The sequence below is a fragment of the Sceloporus undulatus genome, unplaced genomic scaffold (assembly GCF_019175285.1).
Source record: "Sceloporus undulatus isolate JIND9_A2432 ecotype Alabama unplaced genomic scaffold, SceUnd_v1.1 scaffold_23, whole genome shotgun sequence".
NCBI classification, from domain to species: Eukaryota; Metazoa; Chordata; class Lepidosauria; order Squamata; family Phrynosomatidae; genus Sceloporus; species Sceloporus undulatus.
In genome coordinates this window covers 87,866-107,401 of record NW_024802945.1, presented here as the reverse complement: position 1 = coordinate 107,401, position 19,536 = coordinate 87,866, and the positions used below count along the sequence as shown (strand labels likewise).

General features: G+C 45.5%; 1 protein-coding gene across 4 annotated transcripts in view; it reads right to left on the bottom strand.

The window, feature by feature from the left end:
* Nucleotides 1-220: 220 nt before the first annotated feature.
* The window catches only part of LOC121917520 (homeobox protein meis3-B-like), an 86,155-nt gene continuing 66,839 nt past the window's right edge, over nucleotides 221-19,536 (bottom strand). For all 4 annotated transcript variants that reach the window (XM_042443556.1, XM_042443555.1, XM_042443557.1 and 1 more), the window contains 8 exons: nucleotides 18,100-18,249; nucleotides 14,402-14,513; nucleotides 6,450-6,595; nucleotides 3,726-3,802; nucleotides 2,687-2,745; nucleotides 2,028-2,114; nucleotides 1,627-1,702; nucleotides 221-1,150 (listed from right to left, as the gene is read on the bottom strand). In XM_042443556.1, coding sequence (XP_042299490.1) covers nucleotides 1,653-1,702; nucleotides 2,028-2,114; nucleotides 2,687-2,745; nucleotides 3,726-3,802; nucleotides 6,450-6,595; nucleotides 14,402-14,513; nucleotides 18,100-18,249 — 681 coding nt within the window. In that variant the 3' untranslated portion in view covers nucleotides 221-1,150; nucleotides 1,627-1,652. The remainder of the gene's footprint in view (nucleotides 1,151-1,626; nucleotides 1,703-2,027; nucleotides 2,115-2,686; nucleotides 2,746-3,725; nucleotides 3,803-6,449; nucleotides 6,596-14,401; nucleotides 14,514-18,099; nucleotides 18,250-19,536) is intronic.

The window sequence follows — 19,536 nt, the reverse complement described above, 5'->3', positions numbered from 1 at the left end:
TGGTCTGATGACTGCCCTGTTATACCTGAGCAAGAGGCTGGTGCAACAAACAAGGTGAGTATATTGGGCTGCCTCCATCATTTGTCACCTGAGGCCATTGCTTCACTATGCCTCAAGGTAGGGCCGGTTCTCATATTTGGCCTCTGAGCAAACAATCCCCACCTCTACCATACGACAAGAACAACAAAAAGACACCAGAAGGCAAAGTTGGTTCGTTTTGATTTTCTTTTTTCTCGAATTATTTCCATTTTTCTTTTTTTTTAAAAAAAACAAAGCACATTAAAAAAAACAAACCCAAAAAGGAACTCAAAAGGAAAATCAAAAGTACCATTTAATTTACTTCCCCTTTCTGAGCATCAACACCAATAATTAATTAATAATTAAAACCTCCGGAAGGAAGAAAGGAGGAGGAAGGGGAGGGAATATAACAAAAATGGAAAGGAAAATAAAAAAACCCAAACCCTGCTTTGAACATCGTCTTGCTTGGAAAAGAAGTCCGTGGAGGGAAAATGAGGCCCGGAGCTGAGCCAGGCCTCCTTGGCGGTGGCAGAGAGTGTACAAACGTGCGCATGGTCCGCGGGTGGTGGAGGGAAACGAAATACAGAACAGACCCCAACAAATCCAACATTAACCCCTCAGCCTTCCCACTGCCCATGTCTCTCTTTCAGGATGGCGGTGGCTGTCCATCTCTTTCTTCTTTCAGTGCTGGGGAGGGAGAGACTCCTTTCCATCTCAGGCCGGCTGGCTTATTGTGATCTGTCGACCGGTCCCCAAACCTTGGTTTATGAGACGCCACTCGGAGGGTCAGAACTCTTTGAGGTCTTGGCTGCGCGCTGTTGGATCGGCTTTTCATTTGGCAACAAAGGGTTGAAGAAAGAGCTGGGACAGGGATGATAACACGGGACACCCCATCCGTATTCAATCCGTCCGGGTGGGTTGTTGAGGGTTGCTTCCTCGGGTCGTGTGTGGCAGTGCGGACGGTGGGCGTGCATCGGGGGTTGGCGAGGAGGGAGAACAGTCTATGGCACGTTCTTGCAGACCGCGGGAGAAGTCAGCAGGAAGGGCATGCTGGACCCTGAGGTGCCACAGGTCTTGTGCCCCTAAACCTGGTGGGGTGTGTTGGCCAGCACCCCTAACCTTATCTGGCAACCTGAGAGAACCAAAAGAAAAGAGGACGGTGAGTGCCATTCAGACATTATTGCATCCATCAGGCTAGAATCCTGTGCATGACTTATGCTGGCATGAATACCATTGCATGAGCAGCTACGCTTCTTAGGACTTAGCACAGGGACAATATCAATGCAAGGACTTAGTACAAGGAGCCCTAGTGGCACAGTGGTTAAATGGCAGTATTGCAACGACAAGGTTGTGAGTTGGATCCCAGGGCTCCAAGGTTGACTCAGCCTTCTATCCTTTCATAGGCCAGTTAAATGAGTACCCAGCTTTTGGGGGGCAATTGGCTTATGCATTGTAAACTGCTTAGAGAGTGCTGAGTTCACTGATAAGTGATATAGAAATGTAAATGCCATTACTATTAAGTCAACCTGTGTTTGCTTGAGAAAGGCCCCAAGTGAAAGACACAACCACCACTACCAGCCAGTCACCTCCAACTCCCCAAATACTCACTTCCCCTCTGGTGCCAGCAGTGAGCTTTACATGTAGTGCCATTGCCCCTCCATGCCCATTGTCATTCCCATTGGTCCTGGAAGCAGAGAGGGGAAACAAGAGTTAAATCCCTTCCTACACTGTGGGTAGCCTGATTCCCAGTCTACATCATGCAAACAGAGAAAACAGCTTCTTCTCAGTGTGAACATTGTGGTACATCCCCTGAGCCCTATGCTACCTGATAAAACAGAAAGAAAGGCAAAATGGTTTCTTGTTAAGAGTTTGGAAAATTCCCTTTTGGAACAACAGCTCCCAGCATCCAGGAACTCATCCAGGTTCTATTCATAGGCCATTAGCTACCTTCCACATTCTCCCTCCCTCCCTCCGTCATGCCCTGCTCCCTTGTTGTGATCTCCATTCACCTGGGGGACGGATCGTCATGTGCTGTTGCCCATCCATGACATAGCCTCCCATCGGTTGCCCATCGGGACTGTACGGTGCACCCTGACCTGTTCAGAAGAGACAAAGAACAATCTAGCAAATGTCTCTCCCTATTTCCAAGCTGTCTGCAGACTCTAACAAAGAAATGAAAACAATAACCAACACTCTCTCGAAGTGGTGAGATGCCACCACAACCCCATATCCTTCACATGTCCCAATTTGACAGGAACAGTCCCAGTTAATCCTCTGTCACCCCACTTTTTCAGCTCCTTCTAAAGTGTCCCAGTTTTACTCTCCTTTCCCCTTGGTCCTCAGCTTACTTCAGTTGCTGCAAACTGAGTTCAAAGTGCAAAAGTGTTTTGCACTCCATTAACTCAGCAGAGGGGAGAGAGGAAGGGGGGCAGAAGCACATCGTGGAGCAAAAGGTGAGTTGTTTTATAATTGGTATTATGTGGATTCAGTGCAGAACTGGTCTGACGTCGTGAAGACAGTCTGCACTCCAATTGGAGATTTGGCCCTGCGTCATGCAGACAGATCTCTGTGAAACCACTTCATTTGGCCCATGTAAACATGTCCTTTGCCTTCCTCTCCCCCAACCACAAGAATCCTTTTTCTCCACCTGAAAATAAAAAAACCCTACCCGTCCGATTTGATTGATCGATCATAGGTTGAACTATGCGCCGCCGGGCATTAATAAACCTATAAAAGACAGCAGAAGAAACAGTGAGGCCAAAATGCTCTTAAAGTCTGGGTTTTTAGAAGCTCTTGTGATGCTCTTGAAGTCTTAGAAGGTAGTTTTACAAGGTCTTTAGCCTTCTCCGTCGGAGAGCTCTAGTGGCGGAACAAACTACAAATCCCAGGATTCCATAGCATTGAGCCATGGCAATTAAAGCAGTGTCCATTTGCTTTATTTCTGCAGCGTGGCAGCAGCCTAGCTTACGAACCTATAGCTGCAATATGGAAAACCGGCTGACATTATTTTAAAAACACACACCGCGATTAACAAGGGTTAAAGACATGTCTAAAACATTATTGCAAAATAAAAGATAAAGACATAGGACACCACACAGGCTGCTTCTACATCATTTTAATCTCAAAGGCCTGCCTGAATAGAAAGGTATTCATCTGATGAGAGGAAGAGAGCAGCGAGGGGGACAACCCGCTGTGCATGTGCAACGGTTGACACAATTTTAAATTGCTTTAACTGGTTTTAAATTGTCTGCTTTTAATTAATAAATGATTGGAAAGGTTTCTAGATTTTCTCGCTCATGCGCTGTGTGCCTTCAAGTTGTTCCCAGCTTGTGGCAACCCTATCAGACGGTTTTCTTGGCAAGGTTTGTTCCGAGGTGGATTGCCTTTGCCTTCCTCGGAGGATGAGAAAATGTGAGTTTCCAGGGCAAAGTGAGGATTCGAACCTTGGTCTCCAGAGTCATAGTCCGACACTCAAACCACTATGTAACTCTGGCTCGTTTTACATTGTTTTTTATCTTTAAAAGTTGCACATCACAACTTGTGATGCAAAATCTCAGACATTATTTAATGGGAAACAAACCAATGAACCCAGGTCTTGTGTGCTCTGATAAAAGTCCCCAGAATGGGACACAACTAAGTGGACTGCAAGACTTGGGGAAAGAATTTAAGGTGAAAGCATCCAAACGCCAGCCTTTTGAGATCCTTACCAGTTATTCACTTGCAAGATCGTCAGTCCCGTATCCTGAGCTAATTGTTTCTTTTGTTCTTCTGAGGGATAAGGGTGCTGTAAGAAGAGAAAAGGAAGAATTAAAACATGCAAAAACCCAGCCTGACTTCACTTGGAGAGCATCCAGACTGATATTCCAAAATCCCAGATTGTCCACATCGGCGGCTGAGACCTTTGCTTTCTGATAGATCAATGCACACAAACTTTGTTGCATGCACAAAATGATTAAAGATATTGTGCCTAACATTACCTTCAGGCTATGTGTATAAGGTCCATACAAAACAGAAATGCATTTCATGTTTAGACACGAGTCCCACCTCCAAGATATCTCATTATGTATCGGGAAATATTTCAAAATGTGAAAAAGTCCGCAATCCCAAACAATTCTGGTCCCAAGCATTTCGGATATGGGAGACTCACATTTTGTACTGACTAAGGCTGACTCTGATTAGCTTCTACGATTTGGAAATTAAGGGGACGAGAAAGCCACAAGAAAAAGGAATTGGAGTAGAAAACAAAAGACTGGTGCAACCAGTTTGTATGATCAGTGGAATCAGGTCTTTTCTCAACATTTTGGCTAAGATCAAGTGTAATGCCATGCATGTCATGAATACAATATCCATCTTTCATTCCCATTGCCATCCCCAGCTCTCAAGCAGATATTCAATATATGAAAACAAAACAAGGGTAACAATATTGGACACATAGCAAAGTACAATAACATCCCAAATCCCCAAAACAGCGATATCTTTTTTGGGCCAACCAAAATGCACAAAATACATTTGCTTGCAATAAATGTATTTTGTGCATTTTGCTTGGCCAATTTCAATATACAAAGCCCTTGTCTCCTTCACTGGATGGGGACCTCTTGCTTCCAAGTCCCCTTCTTATCCCACTTCTCTGGCCTTTTAGCTGCCAGTTCAGATGATGGATGAGGTAGGTTTTTGGCCACAGGTCACCCAGCTGGACCTCTTTGGAAGCCCCTATTCTGACAGCTCAATGATGGATGAGGAAAGGTCTTGCTTAGCCTCCCAGGTCAGGAGGAACAGGGCAAGGACCCAGACTCAAAAGCGCCAAGGAAGCCATGAAAACAAAAGACCCCACTTGCCTTGAGCCCCAGAACCAGTTGGGACTTCTCTCAGAGATAACATTATGGAGATGGCTTCACCCTTCGACGAGGGACAGGCCAATTTCTCCAGAACGCCATGTGTCCCCCCTGGGTTTCCTCATACACACACCTTTTAAAAAGGGGTTGGACACAAATCAACACATCCATTTTGTATATGTGGAGGGTCTTACTCCTGAATGTAGTATTTTAGGCAGCTGTTGTCATATCTCTGGGCTTGGCTCTGAGTGCACACACCGTTTGCACTTTGAACTCACTTTTCAGCAATTGAAGTAAGCTTGAAGTCAAAGGGAGAAAGTGGGAGGAAGAAGGAGAAACTGGGACCTTTTAAAAGTGGATGAAAAGTGGGACGGCAGGGGATTAATCGGGATTGTCTCAGTCAATCTGGGACAGCTGGAAGGTGTGAAAAAACATATCCTGCCACCTTCAGCTCCTTGGAGGAAATCTAGTAGAGCCACTAAATAAATAAATCCTAGATCTCCCCTAAGAGGGCAGAGGAGGGTGTTATTGATCAGTTATTGGAGTCTCCATACTTCACTCCCCGTCTTTTGGCTGAGACAAGGCCTGGTTCTCCATAGCCACCCACCGCCCCATAGCCCTCCTCCCTCCCTGCCAATACGTTCAGGGTAATTGGCTAGAATTGATTACCCTTCACCAGCCTCTAATAGCTTTATAGCTCCTTCAATTAGCCACTAATTGGCCAGCGCTCATTAACTCGCCTTTGTTTAACTAACCAGGGAGAGGCCCGGCCTAATTGCCTGGCAGCAGGGCTAGCAGCGGGCAGAGAGAGCCAAGGCCCGGAAAGGAAGAACGCCTGGATGGCAGGCATAGAAAAATGCCCACCGTTTGGAAGCTCTCAGCTGCAGGAAGGTGAACAGGGGGATGGAGAGCCTCTTAACTCTATCATCAGGGAACGGAGTAGCAGCAAAGAGCCCTCACTGAGCAAGAAAGGAGCAATTTCTGTATCCATACCTTTCAACCTTTCATAAACACATACAGCGAAGCAACATCAGGATGTGCTCAAGAAGGAAACACTTGCTAATGAGAAAGAACACACAAGCTAGGAGATGCTGCAGCAGTTTGCTTTTGCCTGCGCCTACTGGGAAGGGTGAGATTTTGCCTTCTCCTTTCTCTTACTCCTACTGAGTTAAGTATAGCCTTCTTTCACCCTTCGAACTCAGTTGCACATCCTCCTTGTTGCTGTTAAAGGAACTGGGGAATTATTAGATGCATCTATGCTACTAATCTCAGTCTTTTTTGATATCAGCTGCAAACTGGTGGCATAAAACAGTGACACCTTTATCAGGCCAACTAAAATGCACAATATACATGTTGCAAGCTCTCGAAGCTTTTAAATTGGTCAGGTCATATATTTTTTTGCATGCAAAGCCGCAATCTTTAGATATAGGGAAGGGGCCTCAAGATTTAAATAATTACATAATTAATAACTCTGGGCAGGATGCATATGTCCATTATCCTTTGGTTTTCACAGCCGCAGCTGAGATGGAATGCTGCCTTTCTCTCTCTCTCTCTCTCTCTCTCTGACCATTTCCCTGCACCCATACTTTGGGTTCTTACCGACAAGTGTTGAAATAGCCATGCGCGCATAATGTTTGTGGCCACTTTGGGGAAGATGCCTCGCTTCTTGTTCCGTTTTTTATCTCGGTCTAAGTCATCGTCGTCTCCTGTGCTGGGGGAGGCCACGCTGTTGTCTAGACAGTCCCCTGTGAGGCAAGTGGGGAAGGAGAAAAAGAGAAACATGAGCCAGCAGTGTGATGCTGCAGCAAAGAAGGCAAGCGGTATCTTAGCCTGCATTAATCAAAACATAATTTCAAAAGACAAGGGAAGCAAAAGTTCTACTATATTTCGTACCAATCAACCTCATCTGGAATACAGTTCTGGGCATGTTATTTTAAAAGGATATAAAGTTGGAGAAGGTTCAGAGAAGGGCAGCAAGGATAAGTATGCAGAATAAAACATGAGGAAAGGTTGAGTGAGTTGAGCATGTTCAGCCAATGGGTGACGCGGTTGCACTCTTTAAATATCTATAAGGCTATCACAGAGAAGACGGTGCAAATTTGTCCTCTTCTGATCACATCTAAAGGTTTGAAGTTACAGAAGAGTAGATTTTGAATGAACCCTAGAAGGAACGTCTTGTGGGTAAGAGCTTTTGGCAATGGAACTGATTCTCTAGAAAGGTGGTGGGGTCTCTTTCTTTGGAAGTCTTCAATAAAAGACTGGACAGCTTCCTGTTGGGGATGCTCTAGCTAGAGTTTCTATATTGAGGAAGGCGTAGATTTGATGGCCTATGAGGACTCTTCCAACTCTATGATTCTATGTAAGAAAGAACCTTAAGGAGATAGAGCAGAAGGGAGAAGAAACAGAGCAACAGTTGGATCTGTGAAGCTTAGAATGCTTCTAGATGGAAGACTATACTGATTAGCAATTAGAAGGCACCGTTCATCTATCCTGTCTTTTGTGTAGTAAGGAAACAGACAGAAGACGCAGTGGAAAATAAATATAGGTGATGAGTGGAGGATGTCATCATTTCAAACTTGTGTTTAAAAAAACCAGGAGGCGAGATGTGGACAGCTCTACACCTTGCAGAGATCCTGGTTGTAAGGAAGATCTAGTATCATACCTTATGTGGCCACTGGAGGGAGACATGGGACCATGTACTGAACAACTTAACAGCCCCCTAGAGGTGACTGAAAGAATTTTATCACTGGTAGACTAAAACTAATCACAAAAGCATCATCTGCAACAATAATGAGTAACTACACTGTTGTTTTTATTCCCTTGGCTCACTTTACGTCACTCATACTCATAGATGGTTGAACAATCTATAGATCAAACCACTACAGTTCCTGAGCTTGAGAGAAAATTGTGCATACGCTAGTCCAGGATTTTATATCTAACAGCAGCTAGTCAGATGCCTACATGAAAGAAGGGCACCTAGTATGAATTCGAACCCAGGTCTCCAATGCTAGTCCTAGTCCAGCACTCAAACAACTCCCCTATGCTGGCTCCAGGGATAGGCCCCTACATGGCAAAAAGGAAGCAAAACCAACATGTTTCAGTAAGCTTCTGATTCCAAACTAACACCATGCGCTTGTGAAATGCACCAACCGCGTCAGGTCAGCCTTGCACGAATAAACAAAAGCATTTTGAATCTTCTAGAGACCTCTTGAAAGCGTCTTCTAAAATGCATCCTGAGATTTTTACTTCTCTTCCAACCACCTCCATTTTTCTTATGATTTCCATTTTGGAGGTGAAATTTACAGATCTTTTCCAACATGCCAGGGCAGCTGCTGAGACAGGTTAACCTGTTTTGCTCTTCCCACATGCTCAGAAAGGATTCTGGAGGCAGCTGTATACCTTGTAGGCTCAGCTAAAGGAGAATCCCATTCTTTCCCAGGTCAAGTTTTATTGCATTGTTTACTGCAGACATGGCTGCTGTAAGCCCACATTGAAAGCGTGCCTTTCTCTGACCCTCCATCACCATCCTCCCAATGCCAACGTTGCAAAGAAGAAAAAGCCCTTCCAGCAGCGAGACAGAAGACAAGAAAAGGCGGAGGCCGGCTTGGGCTGCTCCGATAAAAAGGCTTGCTTGGTTAACTGGAATATGCCTGTATGGTGGAGGACGCTACCCTGCTGGCAGCATTTTAAGTAAGCTTCATCCGCCAGTCCAGTCCGTTTCTCTACATGAGTTGCACACCCGCCAACATTTTACAGATGAAAAACGGGACCCATGTGGCCAAGCTGTGGTCAAGATTGCAAAAGATATTAAGGAAGAACAGACAAGCTACCAGAGGCTGCAGCCCTTTGCTTTTTGTCTGAGCCTCGGAAAAAAGCAAGATTGTACCCTCCAGTTTTACCTCTTGTTCCACTGAGTTAATGGAGTGCAAATGCCTTTGGATGCTAAACTCAGTTTGAAGCAACTGATGTGGGCTGAGGACAAAGGTGGAAAGTGGAAGGAGGAGAAACCAAGACAGAAAAAGTGGGATGGCAGAGGATTAATCAGGGTTTTAAAGTTGGAGGGTGTGGGATTGGAGCAGAGAACACCATCTTGTCCTCTCCTTCAAGCAGCAAAATGTCTCCATCAGGTCTACTTTACAGGACTGTTGTATGGATCACTGAAAAAGAGCATAATGTACCTTGCCAAAAGGTACATAATAAACACATAAGGGGCTATTACAGAAATGCATTCATGACATAGTTAAGCAAGTGCTGGACTGGGATTAGCAGGGAGCCTCAAGTTCAAATCCAAACCCAGACATGGTGATCCTTGTGTGCCCTTGAGCCAGTCATTTTCTCTGTTTCTAATCTACCTCACAGGGTTGTTGTGAAGCTCAAACAGGGAGATGAGAGTGCTGCTTTGAGCAACATGGAGATAAGACCGGTTTCAAATTAACCCATTTTAATGGTAAATAAAAATAATACAGGATCGTTTTGGTGGGTTTTTCGGGCTATGTGGCCATGTTCTAGAAGAGACTGCATTCTCTGAAGATGCCCATAGCCACAGATGCTGGCGAAATGTCAGTGATAAACTCTTCTAGAACATAGCCACATAGCCTGAAAAACCCACAAAAAACTATGGATGCCGGCCATGAAAGCCTTCGATTACACTAATATAGGATCGCTTCCACTCTCCACCTTCCTTTCCTTATGCATTCTTCTGCTGGCACAAAACCCATGAGTTTCTAACCCAGCTTCAAGGGGCTCTGCAATATAAATAAACTGGATCTCCAATCTCTCCTGAATGCTCAGTAAAATGAAAGGGGAAGGGGAGCCACAGATGTGGACCCCCAGCTATCCAGTCCCATCCCATCCCATCCCATCCCCTCTTCTTCCTCCCCGCATACATGAATCTTGCCTAAGAAACACAAAATCCCATCCCTTCTTCTCTTGCAAGCCCCCCCCCCCCGCCAATCCTACCCCAATGGAACAGCTGCTACGCTTTTATATCCTCCGGCTAAAAGGCAGCTTAAAAGCCCTGCCTGGAGGGGGACGTAAATTATGCATCAGAGAAAACGCAGCCATCGCCTGTGTCCCCACTTGATCAGGAGTCCCACCCTGCTTTTCTCTTCCTCCCCATGCAAATACATACATACATACATACATATATATCACGCACATATACACATCTCCACCTCCACTGTCTTTCGGTGCTAGAACTTGGGTATCTGTGTTGGTGAGGAGAGGGAACACAGTCACTCGCCAAAGCACCAAATGGGGAAGAAATCAATAACGTAAAACCAAGGAAAAACAGAAGGTCAGGTTGATCGTTCCAATGGCAGCGGCTATATCATTGCAGTGAGGTGTGAACAATGTCAGCAAACCCTCACCAATATCTGGCTGGCTGATCTGGGTAATTTTTATCCCAGTTACAAGGTCTGGGGGGACTCTATGGGCAAAGAATAGGTTGAGCAGAGATGTGACGCAAGACAGAACAGACTGAGTAGATGTTGGGAATAGGGCTCCATGGAGAGCCACGGTGCAGACAAGGCACGCTCTTCCTAAAACCAAGAACCCAGTCTCTGAACCAAGGAAACCAAGGCTTTTAGCAGCAAGGTGTTCAGGAAATAAAAGACATGCAATGGAACATGCAATGGAAATCAATGTGCATACTTCCAAAAACAAATACTATTTTGAGGTCATGTGTCATGCTGTCAGTGAAAGCGGCCACTCATTGGGACAAGGAAAGATCATATTCAGTGTTTTCCCTTTTCCATTTCCTGCTATACCCACACAGCAAAACCAGACTATTGGCCTCAAAAAGAAAACAAGAGAGTTCCTTGATTTAGCCACTTGGTTAAAACTGATTCAGGGATGGGGATATATATATATATATATATATATATATATATATATATATATATTCTGTCATCCATTAATGTTTAAAACTCAAATCACCTGTTAGTGAAAAGTTACAGTAAAAAGACCAATGGGCATCTCTCCCTCTCTCTCTCTCTATCTGGAACTTCAAAATAATGCACAAACAATACCTTTTTTTTCATAGGTGGCTGCGGGAGTGACACTTTACTTTCTGATGGTTCTATTAACACAAGCTGTGTTTCATGCACAAAATTGCGTAAACTATTGTGTACAAACGTACCTTCGGGCTATGTGCATATGGAACATAAATGAATTTTGTGTTTAGACATGCGCCACATCCCACCTCCATGATATCTCATTATATACATACATGCAAATACAGGTGTTTTAGAATCCAAAAAAATCCGAAATCCAGAACAATTCTGGGCCCGAACATTTGGGATAAGGAAGACTCCCCATTCTGCATTCTCCACTATCTCAGAAAACAGGGCACCTAGCTTTACCTGCCTTGTTGTCGTGTGCCTTCCAGTTGTTTCTGACATATGGTGAATCTATGGAGACTTGAGCCTACAAAAGCTCATGCTACCAACTTCTCTCTTTCAGCCAGTCTCAAAGGTGCTAGAAGATCCCTTTGTGGACTAATTTTCCAGACTAACCCACCTACGTCTATGAATTCTAAGAAACATTAAGACAGTGGTTGCTGTTAAATCCATCCAGGAATAATAACAGCTGCCTGCAATTTACTTGTGTGCAAGGGCATCACTTGGTGGCGCAAGGGGTGCAAACCACACTCGGTGACCACTCAGATAGGGGTGTCACCCAGTGCGCTGGTGGGAAGGGTTATCTGCTCTATTGACTAAGTGAGAAAACTTGTCTCCCCCTTTACTGCCCAGCCAGCAGCTCTGCAAGATCCGGCAAAGCTGTTGAAGTGTGTTTATGTGTGTGTGTTACAAAATGGCCCACACTGAGTGTCAAATATACCAGGCACACCACTCCCTGTGTGCACTTACTTGGGCATAAGCTACACTGAACACATGGAGGGCACTTCTAAGTGCACATTGTGCTTGTCAGTGCCATCCTATTTAAGGATGTTTGAATGATAATGGCTGTGTTTAAGGGGATTTCAATGACAATGGGTGGAAAAAGCAATCTGTCCTCCCCCTGCAAGTACCGGAAAGCAGACAAAATTAATAAGAACCTGCTCGACAATGTGGAGCACCCCTCCTCATCTTAAAACCAGTTCTGGGGGCCCTGCGCTTTCCTCACCATCACTGCCTTTGCCCCCATCGCGAGATGCAAACAAGGCACCCCTTACAGGAGGAAAAGCAATGACTTATCATTGGGCAAAGCGAATGACTTATTAAGCTCCTGATGGGCATATCCATGTGACCATGCACGCACACACAAAATGTTCTGTCCTATATTCCACTTTGCAAAAAGGCCTCTACCCCTCCGTCTCCTGTTCAGGCAGGCCCTGACCCCTTGACCCTCGAGGAACTTTGCCATTCAGCTCAGAGGGAGAAGAGAATGGAGAGGAGGGGAGGACAGACCCTTAGGCCTGGCTTTTTTCTTTGGCTGCCATAATTAATGGGCCCCCAGAGGTCACATACTCATGGCAAAGTGGAACTCGGTCCCAGCCTTTGTTGTTGTTGTTGTTATATTTATTTATATCCTTCCCTTTCCCCAAAACTGGGACTCGAAGCAGCTTCTAAGATCGCCATACCTTTTTGTTGCTCACTTGCTGCCATTGCACATTTTGCACATTTTTAGCTGAAAGATCACCTCTCCAGGAATCGCCAGGACCTCCAATGTAATTCTGTGGTCAATATCTGCCTGAAGTTGACCATAAGACCCATGCTGGAGGACCTACAAATGCCTAGAGAGGTGTTTTCTCTAGGAACATCTAAGTTCTCCAGCACAGCTCTATGGTCAGCTTCTGGCAGAGTTGCGCTGGAGGACTTAGAGATTCCTAGAGAGAACATATTGATCAAAACCACAGATAATCAAATCTTCAAAAGTCAAAACCACCAATGTGGAGGGTGAACTGTGTTTGATATCAAATTGATTTAACTGCTTGTCTGGAAAGGAACCTAGAGCTACCAAGCCAGAATCTGCCCAGCACTGTGTTGTTCCATAAGATATATCAGACTCCATTCAGGGTGAAGACCCTCTGCCTCTCCATTCTGCATTCCCCACTATCTCAAAAAACAGGGCACTTAGCCTTGTTGTTGTTGGGAGCCTTCCAGTTGCTTCCGACTTATGGTGACCCTATGGAGACTTGAACCTACGAAAGCTCATGCTCCTAGTTTCTTTCTTCCGGTGAGTCTCAAAGGTGCTCCAAGATCCCTTTGCAGAGTGATTTTCCAGACTAACACACCTATGTCTTTGAATTCTAAGAAACATTAAGACAGTTTTGGCTCCTTCAGGAGGGCTATGGAGGGCATCTCTCCTGGCCAGCATTGAGCTGCTGGGAGTCTAATTTTTTGGAGAAAGGTGGGATGTCAATAAAGTGTTTCATTCCTTGCTTGGTCATTTTGGCATACCCAAAGCAACAAATGCATCACTTCTGGTGCCTTCTTGCTTCTAAGGGTTCCTTCTTCTATAAGATCTCCCTACACTGTCCCTCCTCTAGACCAAAGACAGAAGCAATTCCAGATTTTCCAAGATAAATCAACATTTTCCCCTACTCCCCACTCTGTTCCCGCACTACTGGAGACTTAATTTCTGCAATGTCTGACAAGCCTAGGGAGATTCTATGGGGCATCTTGGAGCTCAGCAACAGTGACCCTCAACATGACCCCCAGCTTTCAGAGCCGCTAGCTCCCTACCCCTCCCTCCATCTTCCGCTGGCCTTTTCTCTTCCTTTCTTCCGTTGGATGCCCCCATTCTCAGGGTATTTACTCAACAGATGGCGAGTGCTGGAATGCAGAGGCCCTCCATGTCTGTGTGTGCAAACGTACACACACACTATAATTAGCATAACCCCAATCCCCAGCTTTTCGACAACACATGCACGCAGATGTTACGGGCGTCTACACACCCAGGCCGCGCATGCGCAGAGACCCCGAGCACCCAGATGGGGAGACATGAATTCATCTTTCCTTCTGGCTTTGGAGATGCAGAGGAAATGGGAGATGCAACCTTCAGAAGTCAAGGCCTCATTTGCTTGCAAACACATACTAGGGAGAGTATGGGAAATGGGGTGGTGCAGTTCTTTTTGAGATCTTCTGATCAGGAAAGCCCTAGAATTCTTGTGGTGCTATGGGAGAGGTCCACAGATACCATGGATTGCCAAAAAGACAATAAAATAGGTCCAAGAGCAAATCAAGCCTGAACAGGTTGTGAGCAGACCAATTGCTGTATCAAGCTTTGGTGACCCTGGCTCATCTTAAAGTCATGTCGGTTTGTGCACTTGCATGTAAGCCTTTGAACACGGAAGGTGGCATTAATAAGAGAAACATAAAGTTAGACAGGACCACAAAGACAATCTATTCCAACCTCCTGCCATGCATGAACATGCAACTAAATCACTTTGTTTAAAGCCCCCCAAAGAAGGAAAGTCCATCCATAATCATAGGAGCCATCAGCTACTACTACAGCATCTTTCTTTCTTTCATGCTACTCTATAAAGTGCTATGTCATGTTATAGCAGCCAACAAGTGCTCCTCTTCCAAAGCCACTCCACCACTTACCTTGTTCACTGGAGTTATCTCCGCTTTGCGACGCAATTCCACCACTGGAGGGTCCCGGCGTTCCCGAATGCGTAGATCCTGTTTCGTCATGGTCCCGGATCCAGGAATTGTTCTACATGCCAAGAGAGTCCAGACAAGAAGGCGACTAGATTAATTTATTTCTGACTCTGGAATAGTGGTAACCAGTGGCTTCCATGTCAGCGGGACAGTGACTCCATATCAGGTGCTAACTTAACATTTTCAAGAGGCTATCCAGGTTCCTAAAACTAATTTGGGGATAGGGTTTAACACCTTTTAAAAGTTTGCGCTAAAACCCAGGTTGCCCATTGGTTTGCCTGGGATGGGACTTCAGCTCTACAGAAGCTTCACCTATTGAATTCCTGCCTGTCAGGTGGCTGTTGATGGCTCAGGAACCCTAGCAAGGGCTGTGGAAGCCATCTGTCCCTCTGCGCTCCTGCAAATCCTTTAAGGAGGGGGCTTGGGGTTAGCAGGGATTTCCACAACGCCTCTGTTGGGACTGTAATTATTTTGACCCGCTCCCCTGCCCTTGGCCCAACTCAACAAGAGTTCAAAGACCCAGCTACTGAAGGGGCTCAGGTTGCACCCCGTGCCCCCCTTCCTGCCCTGCCCTGCCCATGCCCTGCCTGATTAACCTGGCAGCGTTGATCACAGGCACCCCACAAGCGGGAGGCCTCGGGGTTCACGGGGTTAAGGAGCTGAGGATTTCCAAAGAGAACCCAACACTTGTAACCCACCCTAAACAAGCAGGGGAGGGGGGTCTCTTGCAAGCTCTCCAAGCCAACACTCCCCCTTAATGAGGAGCAGACCTCAACGGCGGCAGCAATGGCTCTTCCAGACCAAGCCTTGGAAGAATCTAGCCAAGGGTTGGAAAATCTAGTTTGCAGATCCAAAGGAGCCAGACAAGGTGCAATGACCTGAGACGGGGTAGGGAGAGAGACCCCTCCAAAAAATCTACGCAGATTAAGAATATTAGGATCAAGAATATTAGGTTTAAAAAGGGCTGGTCCTAACCATTGATGTGTTATGTTTTATTATGTTCATATTATTGTTGTTAGGCTTAAAATGGCCAGTCCTAACTACAGAGGTTCTAGACCCCTCTGCGGATCCCAAAATCGGTGGATGCCCAAGTCCCATTAAATAAAAATGGAACAGTACAATGGTGTTCCTTATATAAAATGGTCAAATCAAGCTTTTCTTTTTTGAATTTATATGTTTTAAAAATATTTTCAAAGCATGGATGCTAGTGTAGATAAAAAAATCCGTGGATATGGAGGGCTGACTGTAGTGTTACGTTTTTTTCTTAAATGTTTCACATTTTATGGTGCATTGTCCTCCTTTGCAGTTAGGACATCTGGTCACCCTATTATTAGGCCTTGAGCCTGGAAGCATTTCAACTACAACACCCAGTATCCTCTAGTCAGCATCACCTGTGGAGATTCTGGAATTTGCAGTCCTCCAAAAAGAAACCTTTCCAGTTTCTGAGTGACAGCCACTAACCTAGCATCAGCATCGTTTGGAGGTTTTGGTTGCTGCAGCCTCCATTGGAGGCAGAAAGGGGCTGCGTCTCGCTGTCTCTTTCTCCCTGTCTGTCGAGTCCCTAACTGAAAGAAAGAAGTTGGCAGCATGAGCTTTGGTAGACTTAAGTCTACTTCCTCAGATGCACCTGATACATCTGAGAAAGTAGACTTAAGTCTACAAAAGCTCATGCTGCCAACCTCTTTCTTTTGGTTCATCTCAAAGGTGCTACAAGATCTGTCTGCATACTGATTCTATAGGTTCACACAGCTGTATCTTTGTATTGTTTAAAATATTTGCTCCAGGTCTTTTCATCAGTTACAGACGTGTTTCGTCTGGGTTCATGTGCCTGAGACCCTTCTATTTTTTAGTTGTTGGGGGCAGAGAAGAAGACCACTGCCCCTGTGCCCTACACACAGCATGCCACGTCTGTCTTTGGCGTTGGCACACCGGGTGGTTGTCGTAGGTTTGGCTCGGGAAAAGGAATCCCCCTTTGCACAGGAGAGTCCTTAGATGTGCAATCCTGGCCTTGTGGGGATTAGCCACCTTCCCTGCTGTCTTTTTCTCTCCTTCCACCAACAACACCCCCACCCCAAAAACCCCTCCATTCTGCAGAGGAGATCCCAGCCCCAATAGCCTGGAGGCACATTAAAAATGCAGGAAAGTTGCTATAGGCAAATGAAGGAGTCGACTGCATTAGCGGCGCTTGGGAAAAAATGAGAAAGTTGTGCGGTTGGGGGGAGGTTGTGCGGGGAGATCAGGGGCAGTACAAGAGACGACCAAGTCTCCTTCATTACCAGCAAACTGTCAGGGATGATTATTTTCCAAGTGCCCGACCCTTTTCTTTCTCTCATGAATGTTGCAAAGAGAGAAGCACTGTGGATTTTTCTATTTTATTTTACTGTATTTTAAAGGAGGAGAGAGTAATACAGTGATTGTAGCAAACCGGCGTGGGGTACAAGAGGATGGAAAACAGGGAAGGAAGGGACTAGATTTAGTCCCTATAATCAATCATCCATTACTTTCTCCGGAGAGTTGAAAGACATTTCAGTTCCTCTGGTGTCTATCTTTTGTGTTGTTGTTGTTGTTGGTGGTGTTGTTGGTGTGTGTCTTCAAGTCATTTCTGACTTACAGAGGCCCTAAGGTGGTGAACCTATCATTGAGATTTCTTGGCCAGATTTGTTCCGAGGAGGTTTGTCATTGCCTTCCCTTGAGGCTGAGAGAGTGTGACTGGCCCAGGGTCTCAAGTGGTGAATCAAACCTTAGTCTCCAGCAAGCAAGCATTTGCATATGCTAATTCACATGTACCAATTTAAAAATAATCATCATTTTTAAAGAATTACTGTAACAATGCTGGTGACCCGGCCCCCTGATTTTAGCAGCAAAACGTGAGACCTAGGGATGACCCCTTGTGATGTCACAGGGGGGATGGCCCAAGTGATGTAACAGCGTGATGTAATAGGGGGAATCCTCTTGTGATGTCACGAAGTGTGATACCTCCAGGGTCAGCCAAAGCTGCACAGAGTATGCCATACAAATTAAAAACGTCAAGTCTAACAAATGAAGAAACTATACACACACATATGCATTACTGAAAGCAGTATTCTTGCCCTAAGATTTCTGCTCCTGACCTGATGACCGGAAGGTCCAGCCTCTAAGATCTAGGAACCCTAGACTAGTACTCCGGGAGACCAGGGTTCGAATCCTTGCTTGGCCATGGAAGTAGAATTCAAAGATGTAACTGGGTATTCTGTATAATCAGTCTGTAGAGAAATCTTGTAGCTCCTTTGAGACTAACTAAAGAAAGAAGTTGCAACATGAGCTTTCATAGACTTAGGTCTAAATGCTTCCTCATATGCATTTGGTCATGGAAACCATAGATGACCTTGGGCAAAGCACACTTTCTCAGCCTCAGATAAAAGCAAGGGCAAACCCCTCTGCAACCAAATTCTGCCAAGAAAACACTGTGATAGGTTTGCCTTAGGACTGCCCTAAGTCAGAAATGACTTGAAGGCACACAACAACAACAGCAGCAATGTATTTTATGCACTGCAGATCCCAGTAGCCATGTTGGCTGAAGGATTCTGGGATATATCTTTAATCGAAGCAGGCAAACAGTTCCACTGAAGCCACCCAAACGCCATGCGGCCCCAATGGCCTACCTGATCAGAGAGGCTGGCGCAAGACCCACCGAAATCTTCCAGGTCAGACTTGGAGCCCCCGTCTCTGTCATCGATGACCAGGTCGATAGGCATCTTCCCCTTGAGGCAGGTGATGTAACGGTGGCAGAAGTTGTCGCAGAGGTCATGTACCTATTGTCAGTGCACAACAAGAGGGACACAAGTTAAAACAATAGCAACACAGCATCTCAGGACTGGAGAGCTTAGCAAGAGTAGAGTTGCTGACCATGAAAGTTTCCTCTTGCTCATTTGATCTTGTTAGCCACAGCAGGAGTATAAATCTGAAATCCTATATACTCAATATGGTAAATAAGGTCTGTAATACTAAAATTAAAAACAGTTAGAGACAAATACTATACAGTCGTCCCTTCTATTTTCCAGACTTGGAGTGCGCAGTCTCGCTTTTCCCTATGGCAAGGCGGGGAGGGATTAAAATGGCATGTGTGCCCATGGCTTCTTATAAGCAATGGGCTTTGAATAGTGTATATGCTGATTTCCATTTTCGCAGGGGGGTCTGGAACTACCATCCCAAAATCCCATAGCCTTGAATCATGGCAGTTAAAAGGGCGTCAAACCAAATTATTTCTGCAGTGCAGATGCAGCCAGGGTCTGACCTAGTTTGGAACCACTGTAAATGGAGGCACGGTAAAGATGGAAGCAACTTACTGGGTTCTTCCCGGGTGGATGAATGGGGCAATCCTTCCCTCTCACTCTCCCCATTGCCTTTTCATCTCCCCAGAAGACCTTCCCTCTGAACTAACAGGGCACTCCCGCCTGCTCTTGGACTCTTTTGAACTCAATCCTCTTTTCATCCTTACCCAGGATAAAGGATTAAACCCCAGCTTCTAGACTCCGCTGCTTCCCAGCAGGGGCCCACTATGTGAATCAAAGGGTTAATTATCACATTAACAAGGGATTTATCAGGTTACAAACACAGAGTTTTATTGTATGGGTAATGAGCTCATTACTCCGCAAAGGAAAGACGCTGCTCTAGCCCAGCGGAAGCCAGGGACTTGGCCTGGGTCAAACTGGCACCTTCATTTAGGGGATTTAGTGGGGGGAAACCTTCTCCCTACCTCTCATTCTCTTTCAAGGCCCACCAAAGCTTGGGAAAGTTACTTTTGGGACACGAACTCCCACAATCACCTGGCCAACATGGACACTGGGGATTGCGAGAGTAGGGTCACCCAAAAGGAACTTTTCCAAGCTCGGCTGGGCTATCCCATTCTCATACCATTCAACGTTGACTGATGAAACCAGTAACATATGAGGACAAACAACATCAGAGTGTGACCAAGATGGCAAACGTTATTAATGAGGGAAAACAAATAAATTAGGCAAGTCTGCAACAGGTTGCTTTTGCCTGAGCTTACTGGGAAGGGGAAGATTCTGCCCCTCATCTCCTGCATCTGTTGAGTC